This window comes from Mytilus trossulus, chromosome 7 (assembly GCF_036588685.1).
Source record: "Mytilus trossulus isolate FHL-02 chromosome 7, PNRI_Mtr1.1.1.hap1, whole genome shotgun sequence".
NCBI lineage: Eukaryota > Metazoa > Mollusca > Bivalvia > Mytilida > Mytilidae > Mytilus > Mytilus trossulus.
Genome location: NC_086379.1, coordinates 43,451,083 through 43,473,998, shown reverse-complemented (window position 1 = coordinate 43,473,998; position 22,916 = coordinate 43,451,083). Strand labels below are relative to the sequence as shown.

Below are 22,916 nucleotides of genomic sequence, written 5' to 3'. Positions count from 1 at the left end.
GCTACCTGCAACAAACGAATTAGCAGGTTTGGTAAAGGTCCCATAACAAGAGAAAAGGGATCTGACCACAGAAAAAAGGATATTTTTATTTTGGTTGTGCTTTAAATATATTTTCGATTTATTTTCACTCTAATGGTAAGTTGAAACAATCAAATTTAAACGTTCTTGTGCATTCTGATTCACATGTTCCAAAAGTGCATGTCTGTATTTGTTTTGAAATGTGCATATTTATGTAAAACATGAACATTTTCCTACCAAATTGTCACATTTTTTCTCAAACAAAACACATTAATCTTTTAATTATAATAATAGAAATTGTGAGTCTGAAAATCATATTTAAAGGAGAAACATTTAAATATCTTTTGATGTTTTAATTGAAATATTTGAATTAGGCAATTAACAGATTAACACACACACACACACATATTTAGGTATGCATTTGTAAATATAATGTGAAATCAACATTTTACAGTGCATGCAGTCACAAAATGTGTATTATCTAAATTACCCTCCTCCCTTCAACGTCTCTTTTCACTTGTTTAGATAACATAAAATTTGCCAAAAGACATAAAAGGGGGGATGTCAATGTTAAATACAGAATTAGAGTTTGCACATGTTGCAGTGCCTCGTCAAAACTTTGTAATTGTTCATGATCAATGAATTCATGCATGTACATTTGTACATGTTAATTATAACACTTTTAAATTTCTGTTGTCTTTATTTATCAGTTTTAAAGCGTTTCAGATACATGAGATTTAAGGTTGATTTGGTTGGCTGATCATAAAGGGTGCAACTTTAAACTAATTTGCATTTAAATTAGAGAATTACTATACTGGTTTGTCCAGGTTCTTCATGTACATAATTTCTACAAAATGTTGTATAACCATTATAATAATTGAGTCCAAGATATATTTTTTTATCACACAATTAGAAGATATCATTGCACAATTATGTAATGATCATGATGATGAAGAAAAATTTAAATTAAGGACAGGTTTTGTCAATAAAATGTCTTGCTGCTTGGTACAATGTTTTTAACTACATGTATGAAGTACAAGCTAAGTGAATACATGCATGAATACATGTACATGTATATGATACAAAGATGGCTTTCAATTGGCTATACTAGTTCTATTTTATAATCTGAGGTGTGATGTTTTACTTATTTTATATTGTGCCAGTCATGTTTTTCATTACCAGTATTTAAGAACTTATATAATTTCTTTCTTTAAACATGTTAAAGAGCAGCAATAATTTGGTGCCCATATTCAACAATAATTTATTCCGATTACTGTCATTTTAAAATTTATTTTCTTATAAAGATTTTGATTGAGTGCTTTTGCTTAATGCCATCTCATCAAAAAAGGGTACTGTAAATTCAGAAATTATTGGGTGCATTTATAATTATTATTGCTATTTAGTCATTTTAGACTGAAATACAATTTTAAATTTTGCGATATTGAGAAAAGTCCTGTTTCAAGTTCAATCATATAATTTTTTTTCAAAAAAAGAGTTTATATTATTTGAATTATAACTGTGTTATCCTGTCCGCATTTTTGGTAGTAATACATTTAGAAATATCGCAATAATTTCTGAATTTACAGAATTGGTATCTTTTATTTTTTAAGTCCATAAAATTCTAAATTCTAAAGGAACGATCATTTAAATGCTTTTTAAAACTAAAAGCAAAATATTTTGTGTCCTAATACAACATGCAAACTTTTTATTATAGGTAGAAGCAAGGAGTTAAATCTAACAATACTTAATTAGCAGCCATGGAAATGTGGCATGCTTGCCTCATTGTGGTACTTCTGGTTGGAAACACAGCTGCTCAAACTGCCCGTAAGTATCAAAGTTCTTAAAAAAAAAATTATTCTGAGTTTAAAAAAATGAAGCCACGAATGTTATTTATAGCATGTTCTGTTATACTCAAGAACTAGAAAATCTTTAGATCTAGAGGCAAACATATATACATTTTTGTAGCTTTCTACTTTCAATCACTGATTAGTGGAAATAAGTAGACTGTCTATATAATAAGGTGTCTTAGGCCAAATAAAAATATGTGTGTTTCCAGTTACCCTACCTACAGTCAGGGGTACTACTTGTACAAGTTTATTTTATTCACTTGAAGAAGTAAAAAAAAATATACATATGTAAGTAAATAAATAATGTTTAAATAAGCTCCCCTTAATTTTCTAAAAAATTTACTTGTATAAGTAATTTTTTCTTACAATCCCACAAAAATCCTCAAGTTTTGAGATGTAAAATCATGCCTTTAATGATTTTTCCCAGGTTTACTCAAATTTTTTTGATAAAGTTCAATGTTTCATCTCATTAATCATGTTAATTCAACAAAGAAACTGATTGCGCAAAGATTTTAAGTATTTGCGCAAGGCCTTCAAAAATTGCTCCTTGGGGGCTTGTTAATGAGCAGTGTTCTGAAGATAACAGACAAATGGAATTTTGATTGTCCATGAAATTGCATTAAAATGATTAGTAAAGACATCTGCAAAGAGCAGATAATTCAAAATTATATAAGAGCAAAGAAATCCTAAGAATTCAATAAAAGAAGATAGGATGACTTTTTTACTTCTACAAGTAAAAAAATCTGAATGTCTAAGGGACATAACTCAGCCAATATTTTTTTTTACCTATACAAGTAAATAAAATTCACTTGTATAATTATCCTACAAATTTACTTATATGTGTATATTTTTTTTTACTTTTTCAAGTAAAAAAAAAACCACTTGAATAAGTAGTACCCCTGACTGACCTACCCACTATATATATAGCGACCATACTATTTAGTCTTGATAATTGCTTACCCTTAAGATTATTTAGCCATTTTTTATTAAGCACTGTTAAAGTCTGAATGATGCTTCCATAGACTCAATGTAAAAAAAATATCACCCATAAAATAAAATAAATCCTACCTACCAAGGATTTGTATACTATACAAATCCTTGTACATACCAACCCTAACTTTTTATAAATGCAACTGGAACCACACATACTATTTTATTTGGCCTAAGAGGACCTGTAATTAAATTTAAGATTTAATTATAATGTTGCCATTGTGGGAATGTCTTTTCTTCACACACCTACATTACACATAGCATTTTTGTGAGGAAGTATGGTCTCTAATGGAGACTTTGGTATTTATAGACATATAAAGAATGTAAAAAGGTAATAAAATACAAATGGGCACTAAAATATGGAGGATTATTTGTATAGACATGTCAGAGATGAAAATAATCCAAAAAAATAGAAAGTTAAGATTTTTCTTATATAACTGTACACTCTTTTTGTCCTCAATGCTCTTCAACTTCCTACTTTATTTGGCCTTAACTTTTTAACGTCACTGATGAGTTTTTGTAGATGAAACATGGGTCTGGCCCTAATAAAAATTTCAATCCTAGTACATTTGTATCTGTAATGAGTTTATTTATATAAAAATTCATTCTGTCATTACAGGAAGACCTTGGGTGTCAAAGTTTTCTTTGCATCTATGAAAAGGATTGTTTTATATTTGGTCTAGAGCATATGAAACTATATTTCTTAAACAATAGTTTTTTAAGGAATTTTCCAGCACATACTAAGGATACCAGATTCCTTTACCCAAATTTAAAAAAAGAAGACAATAAAACAACAAAGTCTAACTTCTTTTACATATACACAAATCCATAAAAAACAGTAAAAAGTTGGGTACACACTTACTTTAAATTCAGAAATTATTGCGTGCACTTATTATTGCGATTTTGTCATTTTAGACTCAAATGCGATTTAAATCTTTGCGATATTGAGAAAAATACTTTTTTATTCATATAAAATATTTTAAAATGCTAGTTTAAATTATTGTGATTATAACCCTGTCGCATTTTTCGCAATAATAAAAACACCGCAATAATTTCTGAATTTACAGTAGTACATCTATTTCTATAAAAGAGAGATAAAATGGGGGTACATTTGTGACCAATGATGGTAAAAAATCTGCTAAATGATGTCATTTTGGACCTTTATGATAATTTTGTGGTGGATGATGATAAAATACATTTTCTTTTTTACTATAAATAAATTAACTGATTCTTTCCAAAAATAGCAGTAATGTATAAATACTTGTATTTGAGACCTCTGAAAAAAATCTTGTTAAAATTTTAACTGATATGAAGTAAAAGGTAGCCAAAAATGACTTTTTGATGCCTGCCGCTAAAGGGCATTCCTACCCTAATAAAATAGTGTTGTTCAGAACACCTGTTGAATACTTAAGATTGTCATTAATTTCCTTTAATCTTTATATGAATTTTGATAAATAGAGCCTGTTAAACCACATGATAATTTTTGTATTCTCCTTGTAGCATGTGAATCGACAGCTGTGAGTGGGAATTCTGGAGGAACACCTACCATCATCGTTACACTGACAGAAGCTAGTTTAACAGGTACATACTAAAATCCTAGGTCATAAGTGTTTAAACTACACTGGATTCATTATTGTACATGGCATGGTAATTTTCATGGAATACCCCTGGGTAAAGTGGAACCTCAAATTGGAATGTTATAAGATTGGAAGTCAAACTTGCTTTTGGCAACACCAGGGAAAGCAAATATACACAGAAATACAATTGTTTCTCAATCCATTAAAATAGGTATCCACGAAAAATATATGAATTTCACAGTATTGGAAATTCGCTATTATTTTTTTTACAAAAATTCTTCTGAAGATATTTCTTGCCCAAATTGAATTTATTAATTTCAATAATAAAGGAAATGTCTGTCTTCTTGCAATAACTATGAAGAATATCTATAATTTAAACTTTTGAGAAAATTACTGTTATAAGACAAATACTAATTTCTGCAAATGTTTTCCCATATTACGCTCAAGTTTTGCACTAAGACAGTTTACTTTAAAGTTGTGGTCAATATTTAAGAGTTTTGCTTCAGATTTCAGAGTTCAAGTTTGAATTTCACTCTGGTATCTTTGACCTCTTTTTCACTCTTCATGAATATATATATATATCTGTTTAGCATGGGATCTTTACAATTGTCTTGTTTGTATAAATAAATAAAAAGATGTGCCAATGAAACAACTCTCCATCCAAGTCACAATTTGATAAAAGTAAGCAATTATGGTCATAGTACAGTCTTCCGCAGAGAGCTTTGGCTCACAACAAACAACAAGCTTTACATATGGATATAACTATGAAATTGATTTGAAGTTTCCTGGAATATCAATATTATATGGTACATGTATTTGGTGTTGTAACATCTCTGTTATTAATTAGCAAAGTTAAATTACTATAAACCAAATAAGTCAATCAGCTCATTTTTAGCAAGCAATCAAATTTTGCAACTTTTGCGAGAAGAAAAATGCACTAAAACGAATCGTAGTGAAAATATGAAAATTGCAATTTTCCTTGCCTAACAACATCCAAGTAAAGTTGAAAATCACTAAATTAAACTGCTGTGAATTTTGATAGGAATGGCTTAATGCGAAAAACTGTTGGGGAAGATAAGTTGGTTAACAGTATACCGGTACAAATGTAGCTATTCTCAAAAGTTTGATGGCCTGTATACAAATTTATGTCTATTGAATATGATGAATAATGTCCCTTGAATATGATGAATAATGTCTATTGAATATGATGAATAATGTCCATTGAATATGATGAATAATGTCTATTGAATATGATGAATAATGTCCATTGAATATGATGAATAATGTCTATTGAATATGATGAATAATGTCTATTGAATATGATGAATAATGTCTATTGAATATGATGAATAATGTCCCTTGAATATGATGAATAATGTCCATTGAATATGATGAATAATGTCCATTGAATATGATGAATAATGTCCATTGAATATTATGAATAGTGTCCATTGAATATGATGAATAATGTCTATTGAATATGATGAATAATGTCCATTGAATATGATGAATAATTTTTCCTTTTATGGTTGATTTTACAGAAATAGGAGCAAATCCAGACAATTATATTGCTGACACCAAGATCAATGGTATTCTTGGAGGAACTGATCCCAGAAATGGTATCAGTCTGGAAATATCAAGGTCATCTGGTACTCCCTTTAATATAAATGTGACAACCCTGTTCTCCTTAGAGTCACAGGCCATTACACCAGAGAATACATTTTCACAGAGAGCTTTTCTCCGTCTTATTTCATCTTTAGATAGAGATGTAAGTTGAGAGCCTGTTATCTTATTCTATGGTTTTACTTATTTTCATGGGATACCAATTTTAGTGGATTTCATGGTTTGAGGTGAGCCACAAATTTAAATGTTCAGCGGACATTTTATTTGGCTTATATGAAGACTTTGGTAAACCACAAAATCAAATATCCAAAAAAAAAAACAAATCTTTCAATCCACGAAAATTGATACCCACAAAAATAAATGAATCCCCAGTAAGCCATAATTAGGACACAAGTTTTTAAGAAGAGCATTTTGTCTTTATAAATAATTTCCACCTTTAATCAATACATATAGAGTTTGGTATGTGTATTAGTTGTTAGTCAAAAACACAATCCATATGAACTTGAGGGTACATAACCAGTACCATGAATACAGAATAGTGGACACAAAAAAAGCCAAGTTAAGTGAAACTGAGAGACTTACAAGTCGATTTTATTGAATAGCCAAAAGGCTGTTTATTAAGAAATATATTAAAAAAAAAATCTATTGATTAAATTGTATGACAAATTACTTTAAATAATATTTATTTACATGATTTAATGTGAGAGAAATATATATACCTTTATAATGGTTAATTTAAATAAGATGGCTACCACCATAAAACACACATTTTTTTAAACATAGAAACTTATGGAAAATTCTCAGAAAACAATTGGTGTAAACCCACTGGAGATAACTTTGTTAAACACACTAACAATGACGCTATCAAGTATTTTGGCATTTGCACAAGTGTGGATAGTATTCATATAGGTCTGTGTCCACACTTATTCAAATAATAAAATATATGATAAAAAGATATGAATCAAAACTACTTATCCTTCCTATATTTATTTGTGTTTTTTCATAGGGTCAAACTGCAACTACATTTGATGATACAGATGTTATTGAGTTTCAAGTGAAATGTACGCGAGTGGTGAGTTACTTTGTTAAGCTTTTATTTCTGACACAGAAACGGTACACACATTAAGGTTTTTAATTGAAAACTGCTCTAACATGTTTGTTATGATGTTTATGATGTTTATAGTGCTTGTTTTGATAATTGGAAGTACATTTTGTGCAATGTTGCATGTGAAATCACAAGTTTTGAAGACAGGTGAACCAAAGTACTGCTCTAATGTTAATATAAATTGTAAGATGTGGTATGAGTGCCAATGAGACAACTATCCATCCAAGTCACAATAACATATAAAAAGTTAACAATTGAAGGTCAAAGTATGGCCTAATTAGCTACAGGGCCCCGAAATGACCAGTGTCAGGAAAACCAACAGTCTAATCTAGATAAAAAAAAATCCCAACCAAAATGGAGAACCCATTTAACTATAAGTCTATTGCTCTTGCTATTACAACTGTCAAAAGCTTGTCATCAAATAACATATTTTAATATTTTTACATGTTATATAAGGTGATTAACAACGCTGAATGCAGTTACTTTTTCAAATATTAAACATGTTATAACAGGCAATAAGAATGATAAATATGATTTTTTTTCAGGGTTCAACATCTTCTACATTTTTCTTGATGACAGTTGATGTTCAAGACATCAATGATAACAGCCCTGTTTTCTCTGGTACCCCATATGAAGCCAGTGTAAATGAGGTAAGTTTCCTTTTACTCAGGTACTCATATGAAGGCAATGGGAATGATTCCTGTATTCTCTGGTACCCAATATGAAGCCAGTGTGAATGAGGTAAGTTCTGTATTCTCTGGTACCCCATATAAGGCCAGTATGAATGAGGTAAGTTCTGTATTCTCTGGTACCCCATATAAGGTCAGTATGAATGAGATAAGTTCTGTATTCTCTGGTACCCCATATAAGGCCAGTGTGGATGAGGTAAGTTCTGTATTCTCTAGTACCCCATATAAAGCCAGTGTGGATGAGGTAAGTTCTGTATTCTCTGGTACCCCATATAAAGCCAGTGTGAATGAGGTAAATTCTTTTTTTCTCTGGTACCCCATATAAAGCCAGTATGAATGAGGTAAATTCTTTTTTTCTCTGGTACCCCATATAAAGCCAGTATGAATGAGGTAAATTCTTTTTTTCTCTGGTACCCCATATAAAGCCAGTATGAATGAGGTAAATTCTTTTTTTCTCTGGTATCCCATATAAAGCCAGTATGAATGAGGTAAATTCTTTTTTTCTCTGGTACCCCATATAAAGCCAGTATGAATGAGGTAAATTCTTTTTTTCTCTGGTACCCCATATAAAGCCAGTATGAATGAGGTAAATTCTTTTTTTCTCTGGTATCCCATATAAGGCCAGTATGAATGAGGTAGGTCCTGTATTCTCTGGTACCCAATATGAAGCCAGTGTGAATGAGGTAAGTTCTGTATTCTCTGGTACCCCATATAAAGCCAGTATGAATGAGGTAAATTCTTTTTTTCTCTGGTACCCCATATAAGGCCAGTATGAATGAGGTAGGTCCTGTATTCTGAGGTACCTCATATAAACCCAGTGTGAACAGATAAGTCCTGTTTTCTCATGGTACTTTATATGATGTCATTATGAAAAAGGTAAACACTGAATTCTCAGGAATATGACCTTATTCTTCAAATGTTTTTCTTACTTCAACTTATTTTATTTGAGTAACAGAAACTTTTAAGTGATCAATATAGAATTTACGTAAATCAAATGCTATTATGTAAAAAACATTTTTTTAAAAGAACTTGATGAAATCTAATGTTGATTTGTTATATTTTGTTTTTAGTTGTCACCAATAGGAACCACAGTGTTTAGAGGAATAGCTGCTTTTGATCTTGATGCTAATACAAACAAGGATATTAATTTTGGCATAATGTCTGGAGATGGTGGAATTGTAAGTTCACTTATAATGTAGTACTAACGAGACAAAAACATCACCCTTCCTGGTGAAAATTTTATCCTGTATTGAAGTTAGAGTGATAAAACTTTGAGTTTTTACTCTGTCATATAAGAATATGTTGTATGATTGCCAATGAGACAACTCTACAAAAATACTTAAAAATGAATGAAAAACAAATATGTTACACAGCAATAGATGACAACCACTGAATTACAGGCTCCTGACTTAGGACCGACATATACAAAAAGAAAAACATTTTTATGAATAAAAAGAAATCTATGTGATAGAATATTGAAATAAAGTATGAGAAGATGGGTTTCAAATTATGCTTTAAGAAAATATGGTGTCACCCAACTTATTTTCTTTTTACATGTAAAAAAATCAAATTTCTTTATCATTCCAGTATAAAAAAATCTATTCAGTTATCTGCCCTTAAAGGGCCTAGTTGAAAAATTGAATCTGAAAAGCACAAATATTTTGTATTGGTTAAAAAAAGTTTTTTGATAATGCAATGAATTTCTTATTTTCTTTGTACAATAAACAGTCTTACACTATAAATTGCAAGTTTGTTTCAAAATTTTCAGTTTTTGGCAAAGAACTAGACCAAAGACGTATTGCTTTTGATAGATCCAAGAGCGGTATACAATGTATTTCCCTAATTATTTTGTATTTTTACATTTTCAGCTTGATGGTTCACAGAAGTTTGAAATTGCCACTCCTAGATTGGGTTATGTGTCCATTAAAACAGTTCTAGATTTTGAAGCATTGAATGCATTGGGACAAACTACTTATATTCTAAATATTTCTGCTACTGTAAGTGATGTTTTATGATGATTTATTCTGTCAATAATTTGCATAGAGAGGATTTATTATATTTCAGTTAAAATTTTGTTAATTTGTGGCTTCTTTAAAACTGTGTACTAGTTCAACAAAAAAATACCAATTTGCAAGTCTTTGGTTTGACCTAACCATTGGATCAATGATTTATATTTATAGATTATCGTTGATCATCTCAACGAGATTGATTTTCTCGCTTGAGCTGGTACAGCGAAAGTGAGAAAAGCAATTGAGTTGAGATGACCAATGATAATCTGTTTATCGCTATTTTACCTATGCAACATTGTCAATTTTGTTAGCAACGCCACGTGGCCTCCTTAGTTTCTAGCGATAATTTTTCCATCTCAATTGAGAAGCATGATATGAAAATTATGAAAATTATCACAAAAAAAGATCAAAGGAAAATTGCACAAAATAGCGATAAAAGGCAATATATTAAAGTTTTAACATATATATATATATATATTTGCATAATTCAAAATTCACATGAAAAAGTATTGGCTATTAGTTAGAACTTGTCGTTTTGTTCCTCTTCTGCAGACAAATGGACAATCAAAAAAGAAAATCTATTGTAGCTTTATGATGAGTTGATATATAATTCTATTTATAGGATCAAGCTACAGATTCTAATTTGAGGAAAACAACGTACGAAACATTAAGACTGAATATTCTTGATGGTGATGATTTGGGACCAGTTTTTGTATTAGATAGCTGTCTGCAGACAGCTGGTAATGTGTGTTTCCATCCTACTTACACAACAGAAATAACCAATGGTGTCATTGTAAGTATAGATTGACCAATCATATTTAAGATATAATTTAAAATGAGCAAATTCTGAACAATCATTTATTGAATTGCAAAAAAATCAACAATTTCTTTGCTGGTACAGATACCTTTTACATTGATTTTAATGATCTTGAAATTGTAAGAAGGTTGCATGATTTTATGACACAAGGAATTTTATCAGGGAATTGTAATGCAAAGTAACAGAAAAAGGATTTCAATATTAATTCTATGTAAAGATTGTGTAATATTTTCAACTATCAATTAGAAAAAGACAAAGATATCAGATTTCTTCTTTTTTTAACATAGGTGCCGGTATGTACACATTTTTAGTTATTCATTAACTATGCTTTCCGTTTCCTCTCCTATTCTATTATTTCCAAATTTCTTACTTTAGACCACCATTATCATTGATTATAATGATAATAGAATATTCATGCTTTCACAATTGACACTGTATTTTCATATCTTGTAGAATTCAGTAATACCAATACCTTTAAACCTCTGGCCTATATTAACCTGTAAAAGTATGCTTTAACCCTCTCTCCTATACTATTCCGAAATTTAAAATTTGCTTTTTATGTTACATATTTATAAGAGATCATTTCAGTCTGAATGAAATATGGGTTAGCAAACTAAGAGCTCTGTTTTTCTCTCTCCATTTGAAGACCGTTTATGACTATAGCATTGATACACACTTTGAAAAATTATGGCAGATGACTCTTATTTTTCTGTCAATGAAGGAATAACACAAAAATGTGGTACACTCTGAATAACCTGCATAAATTACAGTCATTCCACATAATTCTTAATTCATTTCTGATATTTGTCATCTTATTTCTTTTAAAAGACTACTTTTCACAACCGGTCATTAGCTTTTACACAATAAGGCTATCTGTGAAATTTTCATGGCAATCCTTCTAAAATTTGTTATCAAGCACCATGTAAACATCATATACTGTGTATTGCATTTCACATTCACGCTTATCAACCTATTGTTAACTGATACGTGTACATCATAACACATATTTACCATGTATAAAATATTTTGTTCCATTTTCTTCAGGAATGATAATCGTAGCACCCTGAAAATACATAAAAATCAGCTGAATGTTTTAATAACGTTCTATTGTGAATGAAATATTTTGCTTCTCAATGAAACAAATTAGTGTTTGTCAAACTATATATCCAATAAAATATTTCAAATAAATTGTTTGGTTGGAGTTTTTTCGACATTTGTATATTTTTGTTCAAGGGTCAAAGTGAATATTAGTCAAAAAACGAAAATCAAACAAGCCGAATTAATTTCAGTCAAGTTGTTAAAGTTAAAGAAAAAAAGACATAATGTGTTAAGATGCATCAGATAGAAAAACCATGAAATACATGTACTAAAAATTGTCTTGTATCAATTGAAATAAATCTATATTGCTGTTTTAGTTTATTCATTAAAAAAGAAAAAAACTTGCCTTCTAAATCAATGGCTGATTATACTATGTGTGTTTCCTTTCGTCTTAAGGATGTCTGCTGGTCATGTTTTTGAATTCTTGTCATATTTTCGATTTTCTCAGGTTTTATCCATCCAAATGTATTAAATTTTTTTTTACACGACACCCCACTTTTGTCTTCATAAATCTGTTCAATAGATCATTTCAGATTTAGTGATCCGGCGGCATGAAATCCTTGTTATTTTTTCTTGGTTTAAAGGGTAAAAAACAATTCCAATGTTAACAAATAGTAAAGTCTGAAGAAAACCCTTTTCCCGCCATTTTCTAAATGTCTCGTATTTTGAAAACTACACACGAGACTAATGATTTTATTACTTTATTTTGTTTAAATATCAAAGTTGTTTTCATTTTAAGCAACCACATGAAATCCTTGTTATTTTAAATTAGAGCAGCAGACATCCTTAAAATCATAGTTTTATGCTGCTTAACTTGCCATCATTTAGACTAACATTGATTTTACAACTTATTTGATAGGGAGGGATTTTAACATTAAGACCTGGTAACAATCAAGCCATAACAACCTCTATTGCTGCACAGGATCAGGACACATTAAATGCAGCCATTGGCTTCACTATTGAGGAAAGTAAGTATATATATCAACAATTGTATTCTGAATTCGTCATTGTTTATCTTTTACATCTAAATTTGTTAACATTTTTCTAAACTTTACTTGACCAACTATTACTGCTGATTGCTATTTCAGAAAATGGCAAAAAAAATCAACTTTTTTATTAAGTTGAAAATCATGATCAACATACATTTTGTTCAAGCTAATTGTATATCCATGGACTTACTTTCTTTTTCTTTTAAGCTATTCCATCTGGATATGCAAACAGATTTGGCATAAGTGGATCTGCAAATAGCGGTAAACTATATACTGCATCCCTGTCTCAGGTGCAGGCCATAAACAGAAATACCGTACAGGACCTGGAGATCATTATCAAAGTATGTAAACTTTTTAAATGATATAAATTCAGTTATGTCAATATGGATTTATTATTGTGATTTTAAAAATGGACAAAAATAAGAGATTTGAAACAGTAGCTTTAGGGAAATTTGCATACAGAAATATGTGACTTCCTCAAGCTCCCTTTTTGAAGAGAGATGCGAAATATATCAAAGGGACATTCAAACTCATAAATAACAACAGTACTCAAAACACACAAACGAAAACAAAATACTGAACAACATCACCCCCACCATTAACTGAGGATGATCTCTAGTGCTCCAGAAAGTTGAGCAGATCCTGCTTTACATGTAGCACCAACTCTTGAGTTATGTCCCTTTATAAATGGAAAACTTGCTGAGTAAAATTTCAGTAGCAAGTTTGAATTATTACATTGACTCTGGTTTATTTACTAGCAGGGACATTTGAGTCTCATGGACACATTCTTTTATTATTTTACTTAATAATTGTTTATTTCAAATATTTGTGATATTTCAGGCCACAGAAAATACACCCAATGCCAGATTTAGCAGAGCAATAATTAAAGCTACTGTTGTACGAGCTAATAATAACCCTCCAGTAGTTTCAGTGTCATCTGCTAATGGATATATAAATGAAAATTCACCAATCGGGACAGCCCCTACCAGCAGCAATGGTTCAACTTTATTACGTGTCACAGTGACTGATGGAGATTTGGTAAGTACATTTTTATCACAATCTACAAAAAGGGACTTAATCACTCATATAAGATTTTATTCCACATGGGAAAAGAGAAAAATACAAAATAATGCTGCTTTTATCCTTTTCTCAATGGATTTCAATTAAATGCTGGAAATATTCTTTATGTATTGCGAAAACAATTATTTCATCAAATAAATTTAAGTCAGGTATTCTTATGAATATCCTTTTCATATTGAATACAAATCTCATTAAGTCTGATGCAGACATTTCGTAGTCAATGCTTTTCAACTGTGGTGCTACATTGAAGTTTGTCAAGTTTGTTAAAGTTGTTTGATTAATTATATACCTCCAAAGTGGTGAAAAAAGGGAAGTAGCTCTTGCTCAAATTGTGTCAATAAAACTTATTTAATGTGAAAGGAAATATTAAAGATCTCCAATGAATCTAACTGTTTATTTCTTTGATTTTTTTATAGGCACCTGGAGAACAAGGACAGTATACATTAACCATTGAGGGAACAACAGATTTTATAGTAACCCCATACCCTGAAGGATATATTAAACTGAATATCAATAATCTGAATTTTGAGAATAGTCCCAACTATATATTTACTGTAAGTATTAATAATTTGAAATAAAACTAATGCAAAAAAAGAAGATATGGTATGATTGCCAATGAGACAACTCTCCACATGACACCAAAATAACACAGAAATTAACAACTATAGGTCACTGTATGGCTTTTAATAATAAGCAAAGCCCACTGCATATTCAGCTTTAAAAGGCCCTGAAATGACAATGTAAAACAATTCAAACGAAAAAACTAACGGCCATATAATCTTTGGAAAGAAGTTATTGATATTACAGGGCTCACGCTATGAGGCGACTTGGGCGAAGAAGTCGCTTTCCCAACCGTCACTTCGTTTTCCCCGACATCCAAAAGCGAAGACATGTCGCCCTGTTGTTTACGATACTCGCTTTCAGTCGCTTCCGTCATCGGACATTTTCAATTTTTAACAAGTTGATGAAACATCAACTTTTTATGCCCAACCTACGATAGTAGAGGGGCATTATGTTTTCTGGTCTGTGGCTCCGTTCGTTCGTCCGTTATTCCGTCTGTCCGTCCGTTGTTCAGGTTAAAGTTTTTGGTCAAGGTAGTTTTTGATGAAGCTGAAGTCCAATTAACTTGAAACTTAGTACACTTGTTGCTTGTGATATGATCTTTATAATTTTAAAGCCAAATTAGACTTTTGACCCCAATTTCACGGTCCACTGAACATAGAAAATGAAAGTCAGAGTTTCAGGTCAAAGTTTTTGGTCAAGGTAGTTTTTGATGAAGCTGAATTCCAATCAACTTGAAACTTAATACACTTGTTGCTTATGAAATGATCTTTATAATTTTAAAGCCAAATTAGACTTTTGACCCCAATTTCACGGTCCACTGAACATAGAAAATGAAAGACTTCAGAGTTTCAGGTTAAAGTTTTTGGTCAAGGTAGTTTTTGATGAAGCTGAAGTCCAATCAACTTGAAACTTAATACACTTGTCGCTTATGATATGATCTTTATAATTTTTAAGCCAAATTAGACTTCTGACCCCAATTTCACGGTCCACTGAACATAGAAAATGAAAGTGGGAATTTCAGGTTAAAGTTTTTGGTCAAGGTTGTTTTTCATAAAATTGAAGTCCAATCAACTTGAAACTTAGTGCATATGTTCCCTATAGTATAATCTTTCTTATTTGAATGCCAAATTAGATTATTACCCAATTTCACAGTCCATGGAACATGGAAAAGGACAGTGCGAGTGGGGCATCCGTGTACTTTGGACACATTCTTGTTATTGATAATTTAAGAAATTCAGACATAAACGATTCATTATCCTATGAAAAGAGGTTGAAGCATTGTTTTTGCAGTGTGTAGCAAGTTATTTTATAAAAATACAACTTCTTATCACTTCGTGCACTTCCGAAAGTTCTGGTGCTTGTTACTCGAAAAAGTACATCAACCTAACTTTCGGCTGCAAAATAAGTTTGTTACTTCATTTAAACCTGATAACAGTTCCCTCCAGTAAATGTTGAATTCATTTATTGCATTAAAAACGTCATGATCCTTTCCAAATAACTTGTCAAACATCGTTTATTTTTGTAAATTTTCTTGCAACCGTCCGCCATTGACTGATTTTTAAACTACGGATCGGAAACGGACCAGCTATGACCGAAATCCGTATTTTTACAAAAATTACCACGAACGCACGGATGGAACATCTGACAGAAGAATATTGATCACAAAAGAAAAAATTACGCATTCCACACACATTAAAAGACTTTTGGTTACATCTAAATAAACTCATCATTGATTGGTGTATATAATTCCCTATAATTTATATGGATTGTTGTAAACTATTGTAAAGTTGCTTAACTCTTATACTATTACACTGATATCAAAATATTATGACCCAGCTTACCTTTATATATCTTTTAATGAGAAACACTGAATTTCATACACAAGATAGTTTTTAATTAAATTGTAATTGATATATTATAATTCCTTTACCTTTAAAAAAATAAATAAAAAAATAATGCTAGATATTTAGTTGGTAGTTTCTCACAAGGACCGTAGTAAAATTTAAAAAACTTTTAATTTGAAATGTTACTTTAATTGTATACTCAGATATGAATTGAACAATATAAAAAGAACATTATTTACAAATGACCGTTTATACTACAGTAAAATCCAAACATTGTAGCGCACTGCAAGAATGAGCACTTCTCTTTCAAATCTCACCACTTCTCCCTATCAGTTTCAAAAAGAGAAGTCACTTCTCCCTATAATTCTGAATTAGTGTGAGCCCTGTATTATAAACTTAATTTTACAGAATATACAGTCATGGGACAAAAGTGAGTTCCCAGTCCAAAAAAGTCCTATCATTTCAACTAAATTCAATATTTTTCAAAAAAATATTACCAAGTAACTGTATGAACGATTTTTATAAAATAGATACCAAAAGATGTAAAAATTTCTAAAATTTTATTGTTTATTTAGTCATAATTTTCTTGAGTTTTTTTTTTATCATCTGATGAGTTAAACACAAATGCAAATTTTTATGATTTTAATTTGGTTAGAATAATAGCAAACTTTTCAAGAAATATTTTTCTTTGTGTTCATCTCATCAGAAAATTAAAATGAGCATGAATAATATTAATATAACCAAATAAACTTCAGATATTTCTACATCTTTTGGTATCTATATTTAGAATATCGCTCATACAGTTACTTCGTAATAATTTTTTGAAAAATATCGATTTTAGTTGAAATAATAGGACTTTTTTTGACTGGGAACTCACTTTTGTCCAAGGACTGTACATCTAATTTAGCTAAAAAGTGTGAATAAACAGTACATATTGCTATGAATAGAGATTGTTTATTGATTCATGACACAAAATTCCTACATAAATTTAAAATAGTTTAAAGCAAAGTAAAAGAGCATCATAGTTTTTGTTCATCTCAAAGTCAACAGGACACCCTCAATTGATAGCAAAAATTTACACCACACCACAAACTGTTAATGTTAATACACAGATGATATTTCACATTTCTGCTTTTTTGTTTTAGGTCAGAGCAACAGAAGTTGGAACAGCAAGTCCAAGAAATGGTGCAACAAATGTTAACGTGATTGTGAGAGATTTGAATGACAATACACCTACATTCACATCACCAAGTTACGCTATATCTACAGCTGAACAGGACTATGCCAACAGCCCTAAGCTTCTTGTTACGGTAAATTATTCTATTGGAATAAGTATTAAAGTGTGTGACTTTCCGCTTGCTATTGAAAAATCCACAATCATGCATGTTATGGCAATGTGATGAAATTTTTTATAATAGGAGTGATCCTGAACATGCATGAAATATTTGCCATTAGACATCAAGCAACCTAAAATCATTTTTTTTATAGGAGCAATATATTTTTTTTACCACCATTTCGCCCCTATTGGTCTTAGAGACTTTAAAAAAATACTGCAGAATTTATCTTAGTTTCAAATAAAGAAAAACCTGGCATGAGTCAAGTTTTATCCTGTCCAGAACTAAAGACAAAATTTGACATTACATTTCATTGCATATTAGATCATAAACTGCAGGATAAAGGATAAGTAACAATCCTAGTTCAGTTAGTCCACTAATATTTAAGTCTAAAAAATCTGTCAGCTTGGGCAGCTTGGGGGGGGGGGGGGCTTTGGTGGCTAAGTGGTTTCAGTAGTTACTACTGTTATCACTAGCCAATGAACACTGTGGTTGTGAGTTCAAAACCCCATTCCTGCGTGTACACACGACTCCAATCTTAATTGACTAGGATTGTCAGTTTTCCTATTGAAGGTCATGGTTTTCTACGGGCACTTCCACTTCCTCCATCAATAAAAACTGGCTGCCACAAATAGCCTAAATGCGTTAAAACACAATTTAATTAATAAAAAAAAAATCAATCTGCCAGCTTTGGGTTATGAATTTCCAACCTGTGTTAAAAGGCTAGTGACCACTTGGGCCTTACAATGAAAGTAAGACAAAGAAGAGCTTTATTTTTGTGAACTTTTCTGTTTTAGGTTTCTGCCACTGATGGTGACAGCACTGTAAATGGTGATATCAAATTTTCTATTGAAAGTGTTACTAATGGCGGAATGAATAAGTTTTACATTACAAAAAATTCAGGATCTACAGCAACTCAGACAGCATTCATTACTATAAATGGAAGTGTTAAAGAAGAAGAGAATTACGTCATCATAGTCAAAGCAGAAGATTCCGCCCTAGAACCCAGTAACAGAAGGTAAATAAAAATCCATTTTAAATTTCAAACATTTTATATTTTAATTTATTCATTTATGTAAATTTATATTGTTCTCTTAACATGATATTTATACCACAAACTATTGTGGATTCATTTATTTTCATGTATACTAATTTTCAAGGATTGAAGACATTTTGTATTTTCGATGTTTTTCATTTCCGTGGTCTGCATTCAAGCCTACAGAAAACTAGTACTTTATTGAACAATTGAATTCCTGTTTTATTTGTAACCATGAAATCCATGAAAAAATTGGTACCCAACAAATAATGAATTAACAGTATTGATGAAAACAATAAAATAATTTATAAAAAAAGATCCCATAGTTTTCACAGTGATTTGTTTTATGATGATATCTTGTATATTGTGTTAATGATGATAGCTAAACTTGACTATTTTACAGAATATCAACTGTTCCTGTTAGTGTAGAAATTACTGGCACTGGTACCAGACCACCTGTAATTCCTGCCTCTGTTTACTCATTGTCTATCAGTGAGGGAACACCAGTTGGAACTTCAATATTTAAAGTGGATGTAAGTCTAAAACTAATTAAGGGCCGTGTAAGGGCTGTATAGCCAGTCAAGGTCGTTAAAAACTTCCATTTGTAAAAATAGTTCCATGGAAAGAGATGTTTTTAAAGATGTAATACAGTAATTCCTAATTATTGTTTAACCTGTTGGTACTTCATACCTTTATCCAAGATAAGAACTGAAACCAAAAATCTAAATTTTCGTCGTCTGCTTCATACTATTTCTCTTTTACTTCAATAACCGAAGACAAATTTATTTCATTTACCATTTACATTCTTTTTGTTTATATCCTTGAAAGATAGAAAATTTACTAATCTGAATGTTTCAGTCCTTTCTCATAATTGGTCTTTTCTACTTGCGATTTTGCAAGTGCCTGAAGTCTTTTTACACTAAAAGACTCGTAATGAATCACTTTTATTACTTTACATTTTAGGCTACTGACCCAGAAGGCTCTGCTCTTATATATGCTATAACAACAGGAAATGATAATGGAGACTTTTCTATTAATCAAAACAAGTGAGTTTTCATAAAAGTAATTTTTGTATGAATACCAGTATGTTAATTTTTTAAAACAAATGGATTTCTGTACATTTAGTATCAGTTTGTTGTTTTTGTGCATGAAAGTATATTTAAAAATTCATTATTTTATTTTAATTTTATTGCAAGGAAATTCTCCAGAAAGTCATTTGTGTGTTTCAGTCTGTAAAAATCACACTTGTAAATTCGTTCAGTTAACAGACACTAGTATGTCTAGATGATTGTATGTTTTTATATTAACAGTTATGACACTAGAAAAATAAAATATTTGGCGTTGTATTCCATATTTTCCTCAAAAAATTTAGAAACTAGAGGCATTTTGAATCCGTTATCTTACAAGATATGTTCTTTTGAAATATTTCCCATGTTCTCTTGAGAATGACCAAATGACAAAGAATGGCATCATTGACATTCTATAGTTTTATTTTGTTTTGATTTCACTAAAACATGTTTTCAAAGCCATCAGTTACTCCTGAAGGTCCATAGATATATATATATATAACTGAGTGATGCAGGCTCTTTGAAGCCACTTTTTCACCATTTTAAGTCACTGTGCATGATATTATTTAAAGAGTATTATTCTTTTTTAGTGGTGAAATTTCGACAGCAAAGGCTTTGAACCGTGAAGCGACTCCCTCTTACAGTATAGGCCTACGAGTGACAGATAACACAGCATTGGTATGTAAATACAAGAAATATTGTAGAAAACTAGAACATTTATGGAGTAAATTTTTTTGAAAATTATAAAAGTTAGGGTAGGGGTAAGGTATGATATAATAAAAGAGGAGTAGCCTTTGGTGAACTTGTGCTGATCAAAACCTAGCTCTATGTGGGCTATGATGGGTTAGGTTCCCTGATATAAATAAATACCATTATTATTTTGCCAAAAAAAAAGTAATCGTTAATTCCAAAAAGAGTAACTCCCAAATTCTTGCGAAAATAAAGGATTGATCCCTATGTCCTGAAAAAGGTTTTTCTACCCCTTTAGTGAGACTTAGTTGTGAAGTTTAATGTGTTAGCAGAGGCTTCATCAACAATTGTTCTTGTGTAATAAGATAACATTATCTTTGTATTCATAGTCTTTTACCTTGCAGGTTTCATACAAAAAGCAGAATGAAAGAAGAGAAAAAAAGCACTTTTGAAAATTGTAAAATGATTTCAGTTACAGAATTCTCCCATTTTTTGAAATTGCAAAAAAAACACTTGCAAATAGGATTTAAAAAATAAAAATAAATCGATTGTTTACATTTAAGTTTCTGTAAAGTGAATTATTTATGAATGATTTTTTTAGACTGCTACAGCCACACTACAGATCACTATAACAGATGTTAATGATATAACACCAGTCTTCGATAATAGTATATATAACTTCAATGTAAATGAGGGTCTACAACCACCTGCTAATGTTGGAATAGTTAAAGTGAGTATGATTTAACTGACTTCTTGATAGTATCCACTAATTTATAGCACCATTGCTTTCTAAGTTAAATTCTGCAATTTCAAGCATTAATGGCTTCTTTGTCATAATTTTAAAGAAAGTGGCAAAATAATTTCATGTCAAAACTAAACCTTATTCTGACTTATACTGAAATATTCAACATACCTTTCTTGGATTGCATATTTGTGTGCACTGGTTCCTGCAATTTTGATAGTACAAAAACAGGTAATTTGATCAAAATGCCTAAATGGTACTGTTAATGTTATCATAAATGGTTATCTGGTTTCCTGTATATTTCAGGCTAATGATAGTGATGCTGGTCCAAATGGACAGATCCAGTATTCCATAGCACCAAATTCTAATACCAATTCAGCTAACTTGTAAGTATATACAATACAAAATAGCTTCTATGTACAACACAGATTTTAGATGGATAAAATAAGGTTGTATATTTACATATTTGCCATAATGTGGATGTACTTTTCATTGTGGATATCAATTTTATGGTTTGTTAAAATTTTGTTGGCTTATTGTTTTGTTCATATCATGGTTCCAAGGTTTCAGAATTTTTGATTCAATAGAAAATATTTCTGCAATGTTTAATCCATTTAAAAGAAGTATATTTAAAAAAAATAAAAAAAATTTCAACCTTTATGTCTCTTTTTGCACATCTGTTTAAAAGTTTAGTCAAAACAACAGCATTAGTCCAAGTAAATCTGTCATAAGTTACTGAATTCATAATTCACATGCTTTTGGAATATTAGTTTTCTCTCCGAAATTGGGCTTTTTCACATTTAGTGCAATTGAAATGAATTGTTTTTTGTGCTGTATAAGATAAACAGAAATATTGATACATTTCTTCTTTTGTTTTAATTTAGTATGTAAGTATTAATGTTGAAAATTAACATAGCTATTTGTTTTAACAGAAAATAGTAATAATTATTTTAGTTCATGTGTTTAAACTTGTTTTGTGTGTTTTCTAGAGTATTTTGTAAAAATTAGCAAATTAACTGTTTTGCTTTTTAAACTTAAAATTTCATGTCATTTATTATTTTAAGGGCCTCGGTGGTCTAAGTAGTTGTACTACTGCTATCACTAGCCAGTCAACACTTTGGTTTTGAGTTCAAACCCTGCTTGTGTGGGTAAACTCAACTTCAATCTTAATTGACCAGGACAGTTACAAAATTCTTTCAGTATAAGTTATTTGCTATCCAGTTTGTTTTTAACTTTTACCAAGAGCAAAAACATCTATTTTGATATTAAAATCAAAATCTTTTGTAGGAAAATAGCATCAGTTATATTATGCAGTTTCTAATATATCTGTCAAAACTAATATTAACTAACTTTAATTTTAATGCTCTGGTAACTTAGCTTGCAAATTTGACATTATATTTTAGTTACATTTCTTATTCTAATTTAAATTGTTTGTTAATTTTAAGTTGCCTGTACTTAAGTCAAATTACATCTGATCAAATGCCAGAAAAAAAGTACTTCAGTGCAGTTTGATTACTCTTGTTTGAAAATTCGGTAATATGTTATGATTGCCAAATAGACAACAATCAATTAAAATGACCTGGATGTAATCAACTATAGGTCAATGCACAGCCTTCAACAAAACTGCATATTTGGCAATAAAAGGCCCAAATATGACAAATTAGAAAACCAACAAACTGAATTTTAATGACACAAAAAAAGCTCACATTTCCAATGTGTCAAGTTTTTGTTCCTCTTGCGGCATCCACTTTTTTTTCTAATTACAATATGAATATTCATTAAATTTTTAAGTGATAA

The 22,916-nt window shown here is 30.4% G+C and overlaps 1 protein-coding gene across 1 annotated transcript in view; it reads left to right on the top strand.

Annotated features, from left to right (window-relative positions):
- LOC134726423 (uncharacterized) overlaps positions 1–22,916 on the top strand; it is a 159,751-nt gene continuing 136,835 nt past the window's right edge. Inside the window, exons 1-20 of the mRNA XM_063590826.1 lie at positions 1–135; positions 1,733–1,842; positions 4,356–4,436; positions 5,974–6,200; positions 7,062–7,127; positions 7,706–7,810; positions 8,920–9,027; positions 9,718–9,846; positions 10,481–10,651; positions 12,633–12,741; positions 12,970–13,103; positions 13,603–13,800; positions 14,259–14,396; positions 17,396–17,560; positions 18,382–18,602; positions 19,024–19,153; positions 19,584–19,666; positions 20,278–20,365; positions 20,979–21,107; positions 21,426–21,505. Of these exons, the coding sequence (XP_063446896.1) occupies positions 1,776–1,842; positions 4,356–4,436; positions 5,974–6,200; positions 7,062–7,127; positions 7,706–7,810; positions 8,920–9,027; positions 9,718–9,846; positions 10,481–10,651; positions 12,633–12,741; positions 12,970–13,103; positions 13,603–13,800; positions 14,259–14,396; positions 17,396–17,560; positions 18,382–18,602; positions 19,024–19,153; positions 19,584–19,666; positions 20,278–20,365; positions 20,979–21,107; positions 21,426–21,505 (2,429 nt within the window). The 5' untranslated portion in view covers positions 1–135; positions 1,733–1,775. The remainder of the gene's footprint in view (positions 136–1,732; positions 1,843–4,355; positions 4,437–5,973; positions 6,201–7,061; positions 7,128–7,705; positions 7,811–8,919; positions 9,028–9,717; positions 9,847–10,480; positions 10,652–12,632; positions 12,742–12,969; positions 13,104–13,602; positions 13,801–14,258; positions 14,397–17,395; positions 17,561–18,381; positions 18,603–19,023; positions 19,154–19,583; positions 19,667–20,277; positions 20,366–20,978; positions 21,108–21,425; positions 21,506–22,916) is intronic.